The sequence below is a fragment of the Pseudoliparis swirei genome, chromosome 19, assembly GCF_029220125.1.
Source record: "Pseudoliparis swirei isolate HS2019 ecotype Mariana Trench chromosome 19, NWPU_hadal_v1, whole genome shotgun sequence".
Lineage (NCBI taxonomy): Eukaryota > Metazoa > Chordata > Actinopteri > Perciformes > Liparidae > Pseudoliparis > Pseudoliparis swirei.
Genome location: NC_079406.1, coordinates 13052424 through 13070426, shown reverse-complemented (window position 1 = coordinate 13070426; position 18003 = coordinate 13052424). Strand labels below are relative to the sequence as shown.

The window sequence follows — 18003 nt, the reverse complement described above, 5'->3', positions numbered from 1 at the left end:
ATGAGACAAATAATTAAAAGTAGCTAATTAATGCGTAATAAATTAATAATAATAACCCAACATTGAGCTGTAGGCGGCGACTCATTTTGTATTCCTCGTACTTACTCCAGAAAAGGATCTGATTACATATTCTTCTATGGATTCGTATGCCGATATTTGAATCAAGAATATCATATAGAGCATCCACAAAAGTTTTTCCACCAAGTTTTTGTGGAGGAAAAAAGAAAAGTTTGCTCCCACGTACGCACGGAGCAAACAGCGCGAGCATGCGCGATGACGTCACCCGCATGTTCGCGCTGAGCTTGTAGTGGCGTTCCCTTCCTCCGCATTCGTCCCTCCGTGCTGCCGCTGGAGTTAGCCACGAGCTGGAGGAAGGTCTCTCTGTCGTGACAACCCGCTCTCCGGAACTTTTCCGAGTCCAGGTCGTGCCTGAAAGACGGAGCGAGTATTGTCTGTGTTTTCGATGCATGGGAGTGCCCTGGGAGCGGCGAAGGGAGAAGGTAGGTCTGGCCGCCTCCGCCGTGTCGGTGAGTCCGTCAGAGCTTTCATTTCAGCCCCGGCCTGTCTACCGCATTGCTCCCGACACAAGTGAAGAAGACGGGCGGAGGAGGCCTCGGGAACTTTGTAACCCTGAATTTAACCGGCGTTTATCCTCGTGTGACTGGGCGGCGTGGGCGTATTCTTTCTGACTGTTACACCACCAAGTGCCAGCCGTGCTGCGGCCGCGGTGTGTCATACACGGGTGACTTCATACCTTTGCGCGTGTGTGTGCGCGCGCGTATTCAATTCCATTCAATTCATTTTATTTTATACAGCCCAACATCACAAATTAAAAATTTGCCTCAGAGGGCTTTACAATCTGTACACATACGACATCCCGGTCCCAGGACCTCTCATCGGATCAGGAAAAACTCCCAAGAAATAGAAAAAAACCTTTACGTGGATGCGTATGTATGTCTTTTTTTTAAAGTAGGATGCTGCATTTGGAAAATCTCAGTTTTAGTCTGTATTATATATCAAAAGGTTGCCAATGACCTTACCCATTCTGATGTTAACGCTGACGTCACATTGAGCCTAATGAATGACATGTCTGTAGGCCGAGTGTCCTCAGGGTTTCAAACGCAGGTAAACAAGCTTGTTTCATGGAACGTATCAAGAGCAACACCTACCCCACCATTAACACATCTTTAGCATCAGTCATCCTCTTCAAGAGACGGGTGTTACACTCTCCAAGGACGTCTCTAGTGCAGCAGCGGGCTGGATGCAGTCACCCCTGTGTGTTTTGTAACTGCCACATCAGGATGAGATGCAGAGTCTTCAGGCCATGATCTGATGTCAGAGCCAGCTCACTGACTCCCAACCAGCTCCCAACTGAGAGCCAGGGCCGCACTGGACTGAACTGGACAGTCGTCATGAGCTTGGGTAGAGGATGGGGAAGGTCATTTCTCGTATTAACTCAGTGATCAGAGAATTGTTCAACTAAACCAAACCACATGCCTTTTTAACTGGATTGTATGAGACAAGGAAAAGAGAACATCACGCTTGTCTGCAAGTTTTTAATTCATATTAGTATACATTGTCATGCCATGATTAGGACTGTGGTATATGGAGAAAATCAAATCAAATGACAATAGTTTTGACCAAATACCTCAATATTGATCATTTTGGGGTGACTATTGGTGCCTTCAATACATACTGACACTATGAGATTCTTTCAAATAAATAATCATCAGTAATGTGGACATGATGACAAAGTGGGTAAAGGCCAATAATACAACAGCTAACTGTCTGGTAAGTTCATAAAATGACTTTACTGCAATGCAGCCTTTAAAATAGAAGAAGACAAAGCTTATGCTATATGACGATATCCAAAATATAACATGATGTCTCGTCTCATATCCCAATATTAATATATTGCCCAGCTCTAGCCATAATAATGCATTCTGACGCTTTAACTTTACAATAGGATTGTAATTAATGTATGGTTATACGATTGATATGGGAGGTATCTGAATTTGTTATTGTGTTGGTTGATGGTATTTTGGAAGAACAGGTCGGTCCTTAATTGTAGAGTTGGTAGTAAGTTCGATCCCAGGCTCCCATTGTTAGCCTCAAATGGCTCCACATGCGTGTGTGGCGGAGAATGTAATCCTCCACACATGCAAAAGCACTTTACAGGTGAATATAATTTGTGTTGGTCTCTATAAATACAATGACTTTACAAACAGATAAATAAAACGGATACATCAGATTTGGGTGATACTGGTCCCAAAGAGAAAGCAACCAGCTACAATTTCCCAACATAGAAAACAAAACACTGACCGGCCGTCTCTCAGTGAATGTGCTCGAGCATGCAGCCGTCATGTTGGGGAAGCCGAGATTGGTTCTTTACAGCGTTCTCTGAAGAAACATCTATGATCGGTTTGTACCTTAGCATATCTAACGTTTAGACCAGTATTGCTATTGTATGCAATTTGTGTTAGTTCCTTATCTTCTGTTGTGTTTACTGAAGTCATTCTGCAGTCTGACTAGGTGCTATGATCGGGTACAGTCCACAGTCCACGACCCTCTGGTTTGTTAAATTGTGTAGCATTAAAAATGTCTAAAACTTGATAAAAAATAGGTCTACGAGCTGTAATATCACACTGTCATTAATACTAAGGTCAAGCAAGTGATTGTACTGCTATGATCACTTCTTCGCTCGATATATCAGTGATGTAGTAAGTAGTTAATCTTGTTTATTCTTTCCTCGTTAAAATCCTATCAGTCGTTGATGTGTCCCACTTGTAGCCTACTTGCAGTGGCCTAGATTTCCCTCGGTGACATTAACTTTCATTTACACAAATCAAGCCCCTGTTAAATTTGAACACGGTCTTCATTGGCAATGCTTGGCCAGAACAATAGCCGGTGTCTTTCTGTCTCGGCATACATGCAATTTCCCCCTCACTGTCGGCTGTTCTCCGTCCATACATATCTGTGCTGAGTCAGCTGTACATTCAGCCTGCCGTCGAGCCTCGCTCGGCAGTGTGTGAAGGATTCTACATGTGCTGTGCTCGCAGCAGCTGAAATCGGTTATGGTTATGATTAATAGCCACATTCAAGGTGTTCTTTCACTTGATGTGTAAATCAGTGCACCAGACTTTGAGGTAAAAATATAGCGGGGGGAAAAAATAACCAAGTGCCACTTTTAGCCAATGCAGCCTAAAAGCTAAAACAGCAGAGCCAGTATTTTTCTCAGAGGGAAATATTTGTTGCACATGGTGTTCAAGTGCTGGGGCCGAGACTCCATGCTGCCTGCATGTCAAGGGCCACGTTCATGTTATTCTAATGTTCACAACCAAGGCATCAATTAGCATGGTGTTTCTGCTGCACCTGCATTTTAAACAAGTATGTCATCTAATAATTGGGAAAAGCTCTTCTTTGAAGATCAAAATATTTATGAAAAGATATCCGTTTTAGGAGGCCACAGGGAGGATGGGAGGAACCCAGAAAAGGGCAGAGAAGTGAGGGAATGTCATGAGCATAAAAGGACGACAGAGAAAGACGAAGCCAAGCAAAATGGGAAGACTGAGAGGAGCAGGAGGAACGTAAAGGTCTCTGCAGCTCTCCCCTTGGGTGCAGCCAGAGAGCCAGCTGGATGTGCGCGTGTGAGAAGGAGGAGGAAGAAAGTAGATAGAGATGAGAAGCATTCATTTTTCATCTGAGTAACGGTGCGGTCGCAGTCCCACACAGACTACATATGAAGCCATATTTATGTCAGTGTTTACAAACCTATTTAAATAGATCAATATTTAAAAAATGAACAACGACGGTGACAGACTTCACTGTGCCGTGATTAACATGGGGATGCAAACACATTTCAGCAAATAATAGTAATAAGAAAGTAATGTACAGTATACGTATGTTTCCTAGCAAATTACTTATATATGAAAAAGGTACCAGACCGTAATACACAATATCAGTAAATTTATTTTGTGTTGGTTTTATCCTTGGATTAAAATAATGGCTACAGATGTGTTAATTTGTTCATTCATAGTTGTGTGACCATAGACTGGATGGCAACCTATCAATCACAGCCAGCCCACCCTGAAGCATACTCCCTTTTATGGTCTATTTTACTCTAAATGGTACGATAATTTACTAACTGAACATCATGCTGTAAATAAGAAAACATACAATTATCAACTGAAACCATAAAGTCATATTTACATGATAACATGTTTATGTTACTGAGGGTAATAAATAATAACCTTCAATCTTATATAGCGCTTCTCTAAGTACCCGAAGTCGCTTTACAAAGTCCAGAGTCCAGTAGTCATACACACACACAGTCATAATAAATGAGGTGAGAAGTAGGGTCATTTTCTCCGAGAATTCTGTTCCCCGAAGGCCAATAGAGAGAATGCACGTTTTAAGACATCCGCATTGCCTCCAGTTGGTAGAGCCGGAGGTTGTGACCACAATGTTGCCTCTTTAAGCTACTTCATTTAAACTAAAGGCAGTGACCGTTTGTCCACCATCGACTTACTAATGTAGATTACTGCTCTCTGTCTGCTGTTCTTTATCACGCTGTCGCAGTGTCAGCGCTGAGACGGCAGCTTTACCATTCACCCAGCATGAGGTGTTGTTTGGCCTCCATTCGATCCCAACCTGCTTCTTTCTGTTTCACATGTCGTCTCTGACCAGGAATATCAGCGGGTGTCAAACAGACGAGGCTCAAATATCACACTCCATTTAACTGGCTGTTTTCTGAAGGAGTGACAAACAGCTGGGACTGCTCGCTGTTGCATAGCTACACAATTGTGTGTCCTCGCCCACACACACACACACTCACAATCCTTGACCAAGATTAATAATCCTCCTCCACTTCCTGCCTGAGGAATCAATGCTAACACTGACACTTTTTTATGAACACGCAAACATATCAAGTGTTAACATCAGAATCAGTCAACATGTGCGCATCTGATGGCTGTACACACACACACACAAACACACACACACATATATATGTTGTCAAGCTGAATGTGAATCAAAGACGAATGAACTTGCTTACGCCTAATGCTGATTGCATCAGTGTGTGTGTGTGTGTGTGTGTGTGTGTGTGTGTGTTTACTGGGTGCAAGTGTGTCAGTATAAATTTGGATATAGCAGCGAGAGCCTCAGGAGCACCCCGCTGTGAGCTGCCCCACACACACACACACACACACACCAAAACATGTTGCGCCTCCGATCCACAGATCCCATTGTCAGATGAACATCCTGAGCAGAAAGCGGTGATGGATTGTTTGGCTTGAAATGGGGGGAGTGATGCCAGAGACTGATCGATGGAACCATTCACTGTGGATCATTTGAGTGATTCTGTGGACTGGAAAAAAAGGTTTCAAGTTTCTTTGTCAGTGCAATAACTGCATCATCCGGATTGAGGCTTATTCAAATTGTTCAGCATTCCGCACAGCGATCTGAAAATAGATGTGTGTCCAGCTGAACTGCCTGGTGGTAAATCAGTCATGCTGTTTGACTGTTCATCTGTGTCTCCCCCCTCTGTGTGTTTGGCTGGCCCCCTCCAGACAGCGCTGGTTGTCCTAACTGTTCATCAGGATGAGTGAGGCAGAGGGCCAGTTCTACAGCGTGCAGGTTGGAGACTCCACCTTCTCTGTACTCAAGCGCTACCAGCAGCTCCACGCCATCGGCTCCGGCGCCCAGGGCATCGTCTGGTGAGAGGCGGGACTTTTATTAGCATTTCAGTGATCTGGGGGTCCAGGAGTGGGTCTGTGATGGTCTTGAGGTGTGACAGGACCAAGCGTTCAAAGGACTTCATGACCACAGAGGTCAGGGCGACGGGCCTGTAGTCATTGAGTCCTGTGATCTTAGGTTTTTTGGGGACGGGGATGATAAACACACGTCACATGTAACATACACTTTTAACTTAAACACACGTCACTTGAAACACACACCTAAACACTTCAACGTTATTTGTTGTCCGAGCACTTTATCTTTTATCTTTATCTTATCTTATCTTATACTTAAGTTCACTGTTGCTGTCGTGTCGATTGTTGTTTGTCATGTCTAAATGTTGCACCTTCCGCCAAAAAAAAATCCTCGTTTGTGTAAACATTCCTGGCAATAAAACGGTTTCTGATTCTGATTCTGATTCTGATTGTGGCACCAGCACAGGGTGTTGGTACGAGCCAAAGTTCTGCCAACTTTGATACACATGGCAGTTGTTGCATGGATAAAGATAAGCGATGGGCCTATTTCATAGCTTACATTGATTACATGTCATTTAGCAGACGCTTTTATCCAAAACGACTTACAATAAGTGCATTCAACCTAGAGTACAAACTAAGAACAACAAGAATACAGAAAGTAACATTTCCTCCAGTAACATCTGTACTATGAAGGGGAAATGTCTGCTGTGAAAAAGGCATGTTATGTCTTTCTGCCGTTACTGCCTTAAAATGAGATAAATCATCTTATTCCTCACTGTCTGACAATGTGACATATGCAGTGTATTCTTTATTAACTTGTCCACACGCTTCATTGAAGTTATATGACGTTTACCTGGGTAAACTATTCCCACTCGAGGTTTTTTGGCTGCATCGTTGCATTGAATGAAAATATTCTAAATGTCTTGCGCATCATTTTATTCACATATAGCCAAATATTCAGACCAAAATGTGGGACGTCAGTTTCATTCACAGTAGAAATGAAGAGGTTCAGTTTGATTGATTTTACTTCGATGTTATTTTTCCTTTTGATATGGGTCAGTTGGCTTTGCACTATTGTTTATAATGGAGCTGCAAAACAAATTAATTCCTTTTATTTGAATTTGATTACCTGACATTCTTTGTTTGTGTTGACGGGTGACTAGCTTTTTACAGGGTTCGTACGGTCATGTAAAACCTGGAAAAGTCATGGAATTTTAAAATGGTCATTTCCAGGCCTGGAAAAGTCATGGAAAACACTTAAATCATCAAAGTTTTGGAAAAGTCATGGAAATTTGTTATAATCACATGTTCATTTATGCCGACTTTGAAATAATTAATATATTTTTTAAAGAAAGACGCTCAAAATATAAGCCGGCGTACGCTCTCAATACGCAACATTTTCGAAATGTTTCATGTTTATACCGAGATTTCAGTTTGGTCATGGAAATTTGGTTTAAAGTCCTGGAAATGTCCTGGAAATCCATTGGTCAAAATGTGTAAGAACCCTGTTTTTAGTTAAACAACAGCTTGTCTGTGCTGAATGCAAATATCGTCTTCCTTGCTAAACTTTGTCTGTCTGTTCCCTCATCTCTGCAATGTGCGACCAGCTCTGCCCTAGATTCCGTCCTCGGTGTTCCGGTGGCAGTGAAAAAGCTGTGTCGACCCTTCCAGAACCAGACGCATGCTAAACGTGCCTACAGGGAGCTGGTGCTGCTAAAATGTGTCAATCACAAAAATGTAAGGCTTACATTTAAAGGTTCACATGTTTTAAAATCTGTCTTCATGGAAAGCAACAATCGGGTCGAATAAATATTTGGTCTAATCACACCTCCTGCTGATGCTGACCATTAAGAGATCCTTTCCTCACGCCTTTACGATATTCAATTCAATTCAGTTTTTTTATACAGCCCATTCTCACAAATTACAAATTTGCCTCAGAGGGCTTTACAATCTGTACACATAGACATCCCTGTCCCAAGACCTCACATTGGATCAGGAAAAACTCCCAAAAAATCCCTTTCACAGGGGAAAAAGGGAAGAATCCTTCAGGAGAGCAACAGAGGAGGATCCCTCTTCAGGATGGACAGGTGCAATAGATGTAATGTGTTCAGAAGGAAACATTACAGAGTTACATATAAGTGTGAGGTTACAAAAATCCTCAGTCCTTATTCTGTTTCTGTGCTCTATGCCTGGTATATTAAGTACTATTATATAACATAATAAATCTGAATTAGTCTATTGCTTGAATTACGTCGGGTAGTTAAAAACTGATTGCATTGTTCTCAGAAATATTGAACAAATGTACAAACTTAGAAAAACCAGAGGACTCCGCTTGCTGCGATGTTGAATACATTTCTTGCTCAGACAAACCCACGTGCTCGGTCCTCCGTTGGCTAGCTCTCCACAGTGGAGTGGCGGCAGAGGGGCGAGTAAGGGAGTGGACTAACGGCCTGTCTCTCTGCCCGCAGATCATCCGCCTGATCAATGTGTTCACGCCTCAGAAGTCCCTGGAGGAATTCCAGGACCTGTGAGTGTTTTTTGGCTCCAACAATCTACTCTGTGCATCTGTCGGAAGCTAGCATTTAACTAGCATCCCTCTCAGGACCTGTCACCCTCTGTATTGCACTGCGTCGCTCTATATGCTCTTTCGGCTTTAAGTGCTTCTTTGCGTTTGACGCCGTTCTTTTATAAACTCCTTTACAACCTCTTTACTTAAAGCTCCTGTCGTTCGTATCTCTTGTCCTACCCTTTAAGGTATCTTGTGATGGAGTTGATGGATGCGAGCCTCTGCCAGGTGATCCACATGGACCTGGACCATGAGCGCATGTCCTATCTGCTCTACCAGATCCTCTGTGGCATCAGGCACCTGCACTCTGCTGGCATCATCCACAGGGTAACAGGATGAGGATGAAGTGAGCCGTGGGCTCTATGTTCATAAAACAATAATGTTTCTACACACAGCCTGCTCGGTTGCACCTGTAACCACACCCAACAATGATGTCACACTGTACTGGCACATCCTGGAGAACACTTCCACATCACTGCTGGGAGTGGATGGCAGACTTTCAACTGGTGTTAATTTAGCATTTAATCAAGTATCCAATCGTAGTATAATTTAAACAAATAATATAATAATTTCCCATTCTTTTCTTTTCCCCTCTATCACCTGTATTGAAATATATACCTCATTCTTAAAACATGTGCGTGTGTATGTTTCTAAATTTCTATATTTTCTCCCCCCCGCAGGACCTGAAGCCCAGTAACATTGTGGTGAAGTCGGATTGCACTTTAAAGATCTTGGATTTTGGCCTGGCTCGGACAGCCTGCACTAACTTCATGATGACCCCCTACGTGGTGACCAGATACTACCGCGCGCCAGAGGTCATACTGGGCATGAAATATAAGGAGAATGGTAAGGAAAGCCACGCAAAAGAATTGTAGTTTTTCCGATCTCTAACATTAATATAGCTCCACCAACTCTGCTCTGTCCTCTTACAATCGCTTTAAAAATGAACAACTGTGAAAACTTTCTCGAACAATGTAATAATTGTTTTTATAACTTTTCTAAACTAGCTCAACTACAAGGTGATACATACAACGTGACATATCAGAAACAGGAAGTGGTCTGAAGCCTTGTCAGGCTTTCACAGTTAATCTGATTCGTGTAGCCTGTCCACAGTTTGATTTTATGGTGAGACTGGACCTCCACTGGTTTGTATGATCTGGAGACATAAACAGAGCACACAGAACATTCAGCTTCAGTGAAACTGAGTGAAGAGAGAAGTTGAAGGCCGTTTGCCACACGTGCACATTTTAAAGCGAAGTGTAAACTCGCACAGTGAGAGAGAGAAAGACAAACAACACACATCCTACTCTTCACACAGGCAAAGTGATGAAGAGAGCAGCAGCTGTGTAAACTGATAAGCAGAGCTGCAGAGGCGTGGAAGGCTGCGTCTGGTTTCCAAGCCAGAGAGAGAGAAGAAAGCCTTAAGACACATATGATGAAAGCTTCTGGCACAGCGAGAGGACGGACCAAAATAATGCGAGCTTGTGTTCATCTCACATTTTACTCTATATTTAGCATTATACTATGTGATCAGTATTTAATATATGTTCTCCGTGTTTATGTTTGCTTGTGTTCTCTGTTCGCAGTGGACATCTGGTCAGTGGGGTGCATCATGGGAGAGATGGTAAAGGGCAGCGTCATCTTCCAGGGCACTGACCGTATCCTTCACTGCTCTCAGTGTCCAACTTCTTCCATCGTTCGCCCTATATCAAATCTCCATGAGACATGAAGTATTTCACTCATTTTTACAATGTCTTATTGTTCTTCTCGAACACTTTCCCCCTTTCACCCTCGAAACATAATCTGTTGAATCACTCAAGAGATGTCCAGCTCACGGTTTCTTGCCCTCTTCGATGATTATTAATCGGTGGAGTTGTTTTTTCAGATGGCTATAATCCCTTTAATTGATCGTGGGAATTAAATTGAGGCAATTCAAATCATTTGCATATAAATTGTCCGTTCCTCTGTTTCTAATTTGTTTGGTCACCTCTACACTCACCAGCTCCTTTTAGTTTTACACCCGAGAGGCTGACAGTGGAGACAGGGCACAGTGCGATTCCAGGATAGATTGCTTTTCTGTGGGGGAAGTAAGAGCTTTTTACTGCTGTTGTAAGCCAGCTCATATCTTTATTGTTGTGCTTTTTAAATGTCTTATCCACCATTGGGCAGATTGCCATGACATTTAGTACACACATTCACGTGGATGAAATGTAATCACTTTGGTAATCAAAGCACCATCGTCAGGTTTCAGTTTGTGCAAGACTTTTACTTTTGGTTTATATCAACCTCAGCTCTAGTTTGTGTTTTCTGCTTATCTGCAAATGTTAGCAATCATTTGCTAATCTTAGCATTAAGCTCAAAGCACCACTGTGCTGAAGTGCAGTTTCACATATCCACTTGCATGACTGTTGTCTTGTTTTGATATTTATATGTTAAATCAGAGAGCTTACATTTCATGTATTTATCTCTTGATCCAATGCCTTATCAAATCAAATAATTTGCTGATGCATGTACATGCCCACAATGCAGCTGAGTTCTCCATAACAAGCGTATTGTCCAGACATCGACCAGTGGAATAAGGTGATTGAGGTTCTGGGCACGCCCCCTTTGGAGTTTATGAACCGACTGATGGAGACGGTGAGAAACTATGTGATGAACAAGCCGCAGTATCCTGGCGTCAGCTTTGCCGAGCTTTTCCCCGACTTGGCCTTTCCTTCTGACTCAGAACATGACAAACTAAAGAGTAAGAAATGTGCACACTAAAATACACTTATTTACCTTCAAATGCATATACATATATGTTTCTCTCTAGCATATACTGTATATATAAGAGTATTGTTAAATTTATCATTTTAAAATATCTTACCCAGGACTCTACAAAAATATTGTGGTCAAAGAAGGGCTTTCATCTGCAGTATATTGATGTAATGAGACTTTTTAAAAGTGGATCCCGTATACAACGAGTTCAGAGAATGACCAGGTAGGTCAAAGGTTGTTCTGCCCCCATCTGTGGCATTTAGAGTTAGGAATCACAACATTGACACCAGAACAAATCTTGACATTCCCATAGATCTTACCCAACTACGCAAGGGGAAGTAATCAGTTTTCACAAAGACAGCATTAAATGAAGTGAGGTCATGGGCCTGTTTCCATAGTAACAGTACCCTTCCTCTGTTGCCATTACAGCAGGTCAAGCACGGGACCTGCTTTCCAAAATGCTGGTCATAGATCCTGAATGCCGCATCTCCGTAGAAGAAGCCCTCAATCACCCGTACATTCACGTGTGGTACGACCCCGGAGAGGCGGACGCGGTGAGGAGCCCGCTGCGGTGGTGCTGCACTGTGACTGTGCGGGACCGCACTGATTTATGTGTGTGTTTTTGTTTCACAGCCTCCTCCCCAGATCTCAGACAAACAGCTGGAAGAGAGAGAGCACTCCATCGAGCAATGGAAAGGTAGGATGCACCGCCCTCTAGGGAGATCTATCAGCAGTGCAGCTTAACCTGCCAAAAGGAAAGAATTATGTTTCTTCCATACCTATATGCAGATATCGTGTATTGGTGCTGTGCAAAGCATTTTTTTTGGAGTTAAAGCAAATCATTACCATTGTGTGATAAAACACTGCCAAATAATTCAGCAAACACACAATAGGACAAACTGAGAGCAATTGTTCTGATAGAATGACCACAGATAATGCATCAGCTACACATTCTCGATTCTGAATCCCCTGAATCTTGACTACACAATGATGGCACTTCATTTTCTGCTTTTCTACAGGACTCATTTATGAAGAGGTGATTGATTGGGAAGAGAGGAACCAGAATGGACTGATGAAAGATGACTGTTCAGGTACAAATATGCATACTCTTCATACATGTTCTGCAATATTGGACACCAGACAGAGAGGTGCCGGAGCATGAGCTTTAACTCAATCGGAGTTTCGGAGTGTCGGAGCATAATTAGCTTTAAGTCAATACTGGTTTCCTGAAATTGTGGCCACAGCTGTCCCATGAAAAATGTCTAGGAAATGTTCTGTTAAATATGACCTCAATGTTGTTTCCCTTGTGTGCGTCATGTGTCAGACGTGGCGTCAGGCTCAGCCTCCCAGTCGTCATCAGCCAATGACATCTCGTCCATGTCCACGGAGCACACCGTGACCTCGGACACAGACAGCAGCAGCATCGACACGCTGACCGGGCCGCTGGACGACAGTCAGTGAACACGGTCCATGGCCTCATCTTTCTGCCTGCCTCGGTCCGCCACTCGTATTTACAATATCCAAATACCAATACACCGTCAATTTCCTTTCACTCCCCCCTCGTTTTTTCGTCCCTTTTTTCCGTCTTTCTTCTTCAACGTCGATAAATAGGTCTATTTTTCTATTTTCTTCCCGTTTATGATCCGCTAATGATTATCCTTTCCATACAACATCAAACATTTATTTTGGACTGCTTCTCAGAGGTCAAAGCTGTGTATGGGGTCACCGGTTTATCTGTTTCTTCTTTGTGGATGCTGTTTACCGTGATCAAGTACGTATGATGTATGCTTCCATATTCATTTTCAGGTCACCAGGAACAGGTGGGGGAATTGTTGATGGTTGCGTATGCCTTTGGTTTTCATCGTTTTTTTCTGCACCGTCTTCTAATTATTTGCCTTGAGTGATGTGGATAAGGAGATTTCCCTCCGACAGCTGGGGGAAGCTGTGGTTGCAGTGTTACGTTGTATTTCCGATTATAAAGTACTGTGTGATGACGTCATGACCTGACACTTATCGTGGCTGTTGAACTTGTCATTAACTGATGCACACGGTGTGCTGGTTCTGTTATGATCAACATTTCTGCATACTGCACCCCCAATGGACACGAGGTACCGACTAACAATGGGTCAGAACAATATCATACTCCTTTAAATTTGGGAGAGGCAAAAAGATACATGTATTTATTTGTGTTCTCTTGCTAAATGTTGCACACGATCACATTGAGGCCCGTGTAAATTCGCCTCTTGTCCAAGCGCCTTTTCTAAACCCTTCCATGAGCCACAACATTCACCATGAATCCGAAATCATGTAGATAAAGGCCGTGAAACACACAGAAAGGTGTTCAGCTTGCATGAAGGCATTAAAGATGCCAATAAGATACCGTAGTTCTCGTTATAAAGATAAATCTGTTCAGGTCAGTTCTTTTACTCGCAGTCTCTCGATGTTCTTGGTTCTGAGCGCCTGATTGATGCAGATGTTGTATTTTTTATTGCCTTGTGAGCCTTTTTGTGTGTGTGTGTGTGTGTGTGTCTTGTCAAAATGTACTGTGCGCCGCTCTCCTTCCTTATCTCCTTTGACTCGTCCATAAAGACGTCAGTCGCCCGGTCGTGAGGGCAAAGTCTCCTCAACTCGTGGTTTAAAGGGAGGATGTGACTGTGAAGGGAAATCTGGACCTTGGAACTCAAGACGGAAACATGAAGATGAGAGGAATGGACTGTGGAGCTGCTTTTTGCAGGACGGTTTGCACATCGAGATGGACATGCAGAAAGATGACACGATGGAGTCACTGAGGTTTTAAATGTTGCACACGATGCTTTTTCCTTTTTCGAAACGTGACCTTATTCTTTCACCGAGCTGTGGAGGGGCAACGCCTCTCACACGTCGTATCAGACGAGGTTTGAGCATCAGTGCTTCAGACCTCTCTACCATGTTTACTGGGTCAAAAAGGAAAAGCTCCATTGTATACAATGCATCTCACATTTTAGTTCAGTTTATTCCTCCTTTTATTTTCAGAGATGGCCAACATCTTTTGCCCTTACGTAACTAATAAAGTGGACATCGGTGATACGTTTTCTTTCAGAGATGTTTTGCATGTTTCTCAGATTCTTACAGAAAAAATAACTGTACATCACGGGAAATATTTGTATCCATTATCCTAACTGGAGTTTAAAGACTAATCAGTCTTGTGCTTTTTGTCCTTCTCTCTGCACACAGTTCATGTCATCACACACACACACTTCATGTCTACTTTTCTCAAAAGCTCTTGACAATGCACTCCGTCTTCTTGGCCTCATTGTTGAGCTCTCCGAAGGGTTCAAAGAACTGCTCCATCTCCTTCTGCAGAGTTGCATTGCGTAGTTCTGCGGCGGCCCGGGTCCTTTCAGACTCTGTAATCTTATTCTGGACAGCCTGGTACCGGTGCTGCTGCTGTGTGAGGCTGGCTTTCAACCGAAGGACCTCCACCTGCAGCTCTGCATTCCGTTGCTCTAGGCTGATGGTAAAGACGAGAGAAGGACAAGAATATCAAAATGGTTACATGTATATAAGGCTGAGAGCTGAAGTCGGCTTGAGCTCTTCTGCTGATGAGCAGGAGTGGGAGGAGAGGTCAGTGCTGTGTGTGTTGGTGAAGCTGCAGCATCTATGTTGATTGTAGGTTTGATGTGGCTGGAGAAGGCAGAGCAGGTGGCTTACAGTATATCTGTTTCCTTCCTCTATGTTAAGCTATGAGAATTGCTGGTTTCCTCTCGTCCATGCCAACCAGTAGTGACCTTACGCTGAGACCTGCTCTATCTTTATCAGTAATAAAGGAGGCATGTGTTGTGTCTAGGTCAGCAGCATGGCCCCTTAAATTAGCTCTCTTTCCAGTGTCATGAGCTGTTTCTATAGGTCAACCACACAAGATGTGCTTTTTAACTATGAACTTTCTAAATGGTGTTTTTGGTCAGTGAGGAACAAAATACAAAAAGCGGCACATCCAAGTACATACCATAAAACACATGACATTTAGATCTCCACAGTAGACTGGGAACACAAAAGCAGAAGTGGTCAAACTGAATGGAAATAAGGCTTCTTGAGTAGTAATCTCTTACATTTTGGGAAGTGTAAAGGAAACTAAAAGCAGTCTGTTTATGCGCTTTGAACTAAACAGGATGTCGGGTGACGCTCGGGGTCAACTGAGTGGACACACACTTTCTGGGCCTGGGAACATTGTGTCACCCTCCACTGCAAACACACAAAGGGCTGGGGAAATCTCAGTAAACTAAAAGTGGCATTGAAGACAAACAACACAAGCGCATTCAATTCAAAACAATGTGTCCATGTCTCATCTCTGTTCTGTGATTATTTGCGTGTGCTGTGTCGTTGGAAATGGACGTGCAAGACAAAAGAAAGGGCACATTACTTGAGTATTCGTGCCTCGTACTCCTCCCTCTGTCTGACTATTTGCTGTTGGAAGCTGGTGAGGAGGCTGCGAAGGGCCCTGGCAGAGGGGTCTGCCAGGGGCACAGGAGGGGGCACCCTGGGGGGCCAGGATGGCGACTCTGGGTGCTGATCGTGAGCTGGGGGCCACAGAACATTGCACTCAGTGTGGGACGGTTGAGGGGAACTTGCCGTGACATGTTGTTGGGGAGGTGACGTCGGGAGCAGGAGGCGATCCCTCTGCCTAAATCCAGAGGCTCCTGAGTGCAGCTCTGGGTCCTGTTCACGCTTCTTGTCGTTGTCTGGGTTCTGCTCCTGGATTCTGGTGCTCTCGTCTTCACCCGCTCCCTCGCTGTCCGTCAATCCCCAGATCTGCTCAGGGGCCCATGCTTGGCACATCTGCCCCTGCCAGGGCTCCTGGATGCTTGTTTCCATGTCGTAGGCCTCTTGGAGGCTGTCGGGAGTCGCGGCGTCGGGGAGGTTGTCGTACAGAGAGAGAGCGCTCCGGTGCTCCTCGCTCTGGTCCAGATGAGCTCTGTCCTCGGCTCCCCAGCGACCTTCCCATTCTCCTGCTCTCCCTCCTCGTACTTTGTTTATTATGCATGGAGCCAGCTCCGCTTCCCAGGCCCGTCTTCCCAGGCCTCCTCTCCAGCTGCAGTAGCTCTCATCTGGCCAGGCGCCAGTCCCTCTTCCCCCACCGACCACAGTGGGAACTTCATTTACAACTGGGGCCAGACCAGGCAGAGAGCGACAGGGTTCTGGGAGTCTGGTTACAGCCGGGCACACAACCGTACTCTCCATTTCTTTTCCCCTCGCCCTCCCTCGCTGGGCAAAAGGTAGGCAGTTGTCGTACAGGGGCTCCGTGGAGCAGGAGCTGGCTGTGGTGGGGGTCTCAGTAGGAATACAGTGCATCTCCATGATTCAACCAGGCACATGTGGGTGCTGAGAGTCTGAGACAACGGCCTGTCCCTCTGGCTGCTGCAACTTGGGATTCTTGGATTGGAGACTTGTGAGCGTGCTACGGAGCCTCCCCTGTGCTGATGCGACGTGGGGAGAGGAAGGTGCATGAACCCTCCTCCCCTTTGACTGGCTGTGTCCTTCAAGCTGCTGCCTAGTGGCAGACAGGTTGTAGTGTGTGTGTCTTTAAGCAGGACTGACATCAGCTGTTACTTTAGCAGAGCTTCTCAGGGCGGGACCAGGGTGTAATATAGTCGGGCTCATTCCTAAAGACAGTCACACATAACTGGAACCACAGAAATAGACAGCGGCCATGGGCACAACGTGTGAAGCACACACAATGAACCCCATAATCTGCATTTAATATTTGTCAAAAAACACATAACACTGCTAACGTTATGACAGACATTTGAATGTTTAAAGAAATGTTTCTCTTGACTGGGCACTGCTTCAATGGGACTTTGACCTTCGCTGGCTCATTGATTTTCCTTCTCTGTTAAATGCACTGTCTCCTTTAACACTGTGGGACGCGTTATTGCAGCGGTAACAGCCAAGTGCTTGTTCTGGAGACAGAGTTCACCCCACAGCATCTGCTACAGCGCATTCATCACTTATCTTTGAGAGCCGCTCTGCACTTAACCAGAGAAATCCTGTCAGCAGCAGCACCCAGGTGACGCATCATGTTGTGTCGTTTGGTATTATCAAACCATGGATGTTGCCGATTTAACCGGAGAGGAAGGTCTCGTGTGTTTGTGTGTTTTCAGGGGTGCCAGTGAAGGACATACATGAATGAAAGGAGGAATCTGCATAAGCGTGAGGAGAAAGAACAGAAGCACACTCACTAATCATCACCGGTGTCATGGTCAGTGTTTCGTAAGACCACAAGGTGGAGCTAGATAGACAGCATTATAAAAAGCCTCTCCCAGAAATGGGCTGTGTACCTTATGCCACTTGAGATATTTTGAAGACAAGAATGATGATTCAGAGCTATACTATTCACATAAATATGATTTATTGTGGTGCTCAAATGTAACTTTAAGAGAACATGGTAGTCATTGTGTCGGTCTGCTATTCATTATTTAGCAAGGTGATGTTTTATACATTTGGTTTTCATCGAAATGTTTCCTTTTTTTTCGTGCACGGTTGAGTTGTAGTTAGTTGTTTTTGGAGCCGTAAATTATGGCTATTGATCTACTATTGATTAAACAGCCCAGTGAAGAAGCCCCTCATCAATGTGATGCAATGGTGGAACTATCAAAGGCACTTCCTCCTGATCAGAGGAAACATCTATACTGGCACTTTGTCTTGAAATCCTCCAGTCGAACGGCTGCACAGAGAATGGAGGAAGTTCTGTTAGTCCTCCTACATTACAGGATCTGAATGTGGGCAGAGTTTCCTCCTTGTGCTGAATTGATACAGGAAGATGTCTCTGGAATATGAGAAAAGTATTGTAGCGCTCCAGGCGAGACCCTGAGAAATCCCTTCTTGGACAACAGGGCATGCATCTTGAAGACAACAACCAGCTGGAAGACAACACACATGCTTTAATCTCGTGCATGTCCCTCTGAGGCTTCGCCCTGACCTCCGACATACGAAGGA

At 44.2% G+C, this 18003-nt stretch overlaps 2 protein-coding genes across 2 annotated transcripts; one reads left to right on the top strand and one right to left on the bottom strand.

Annotated features, from left to right (window-relative positions):
- The first annotated feature begins 303 nt into the window (after nt 1-303).
- Nucleotides 304-14097, top strand: mapk9 (mitogen-activated protein kinase 9). The gene is made up of 12 exons (XM_056439070.1): nt 304-500; nt 5568-5714; nt 7316-7445; nt 8177-8235; nt 8463-8601; nt 8955-9120; nt 9861-9932; nt 10835-11017; nt 11461-11585; nt 11665-11728; nt 12051-12122; nt 12356-14097. Exons 2-12 carry the CDS (start codon nt 5599-5601, stop codon nt 12490-12492), a joined length of 1263 nt encoding a protein of 420 aa, XP_056295045.1. The 5' UTR covers nt 304-500; nt 5568-5598; the 3' UTR covers nt 12493-14097.
- On the bottom strand, nt 14005-16555 carry LOC130209427 (uncharacterized). The gene is made up of 2 exons (XM_056439071.1): nt 15431-16555; nt 14005-14521 (listed from the first exon to the last, which is right to left on the bottom strand). Exons 1-2 carry the CDS (start codon nt 16363-16365, stop codon nt 14284-14286), a joined length of 1173 nt encoding a protein of 390 aa, XP_056295046.1. The 5' UTR covers nt 16366-16555; the 3' UTR covers nt 14005-14283.
- Between the last annotated feature and the right edge of the window lie 1448 nt (nt 16556-18003).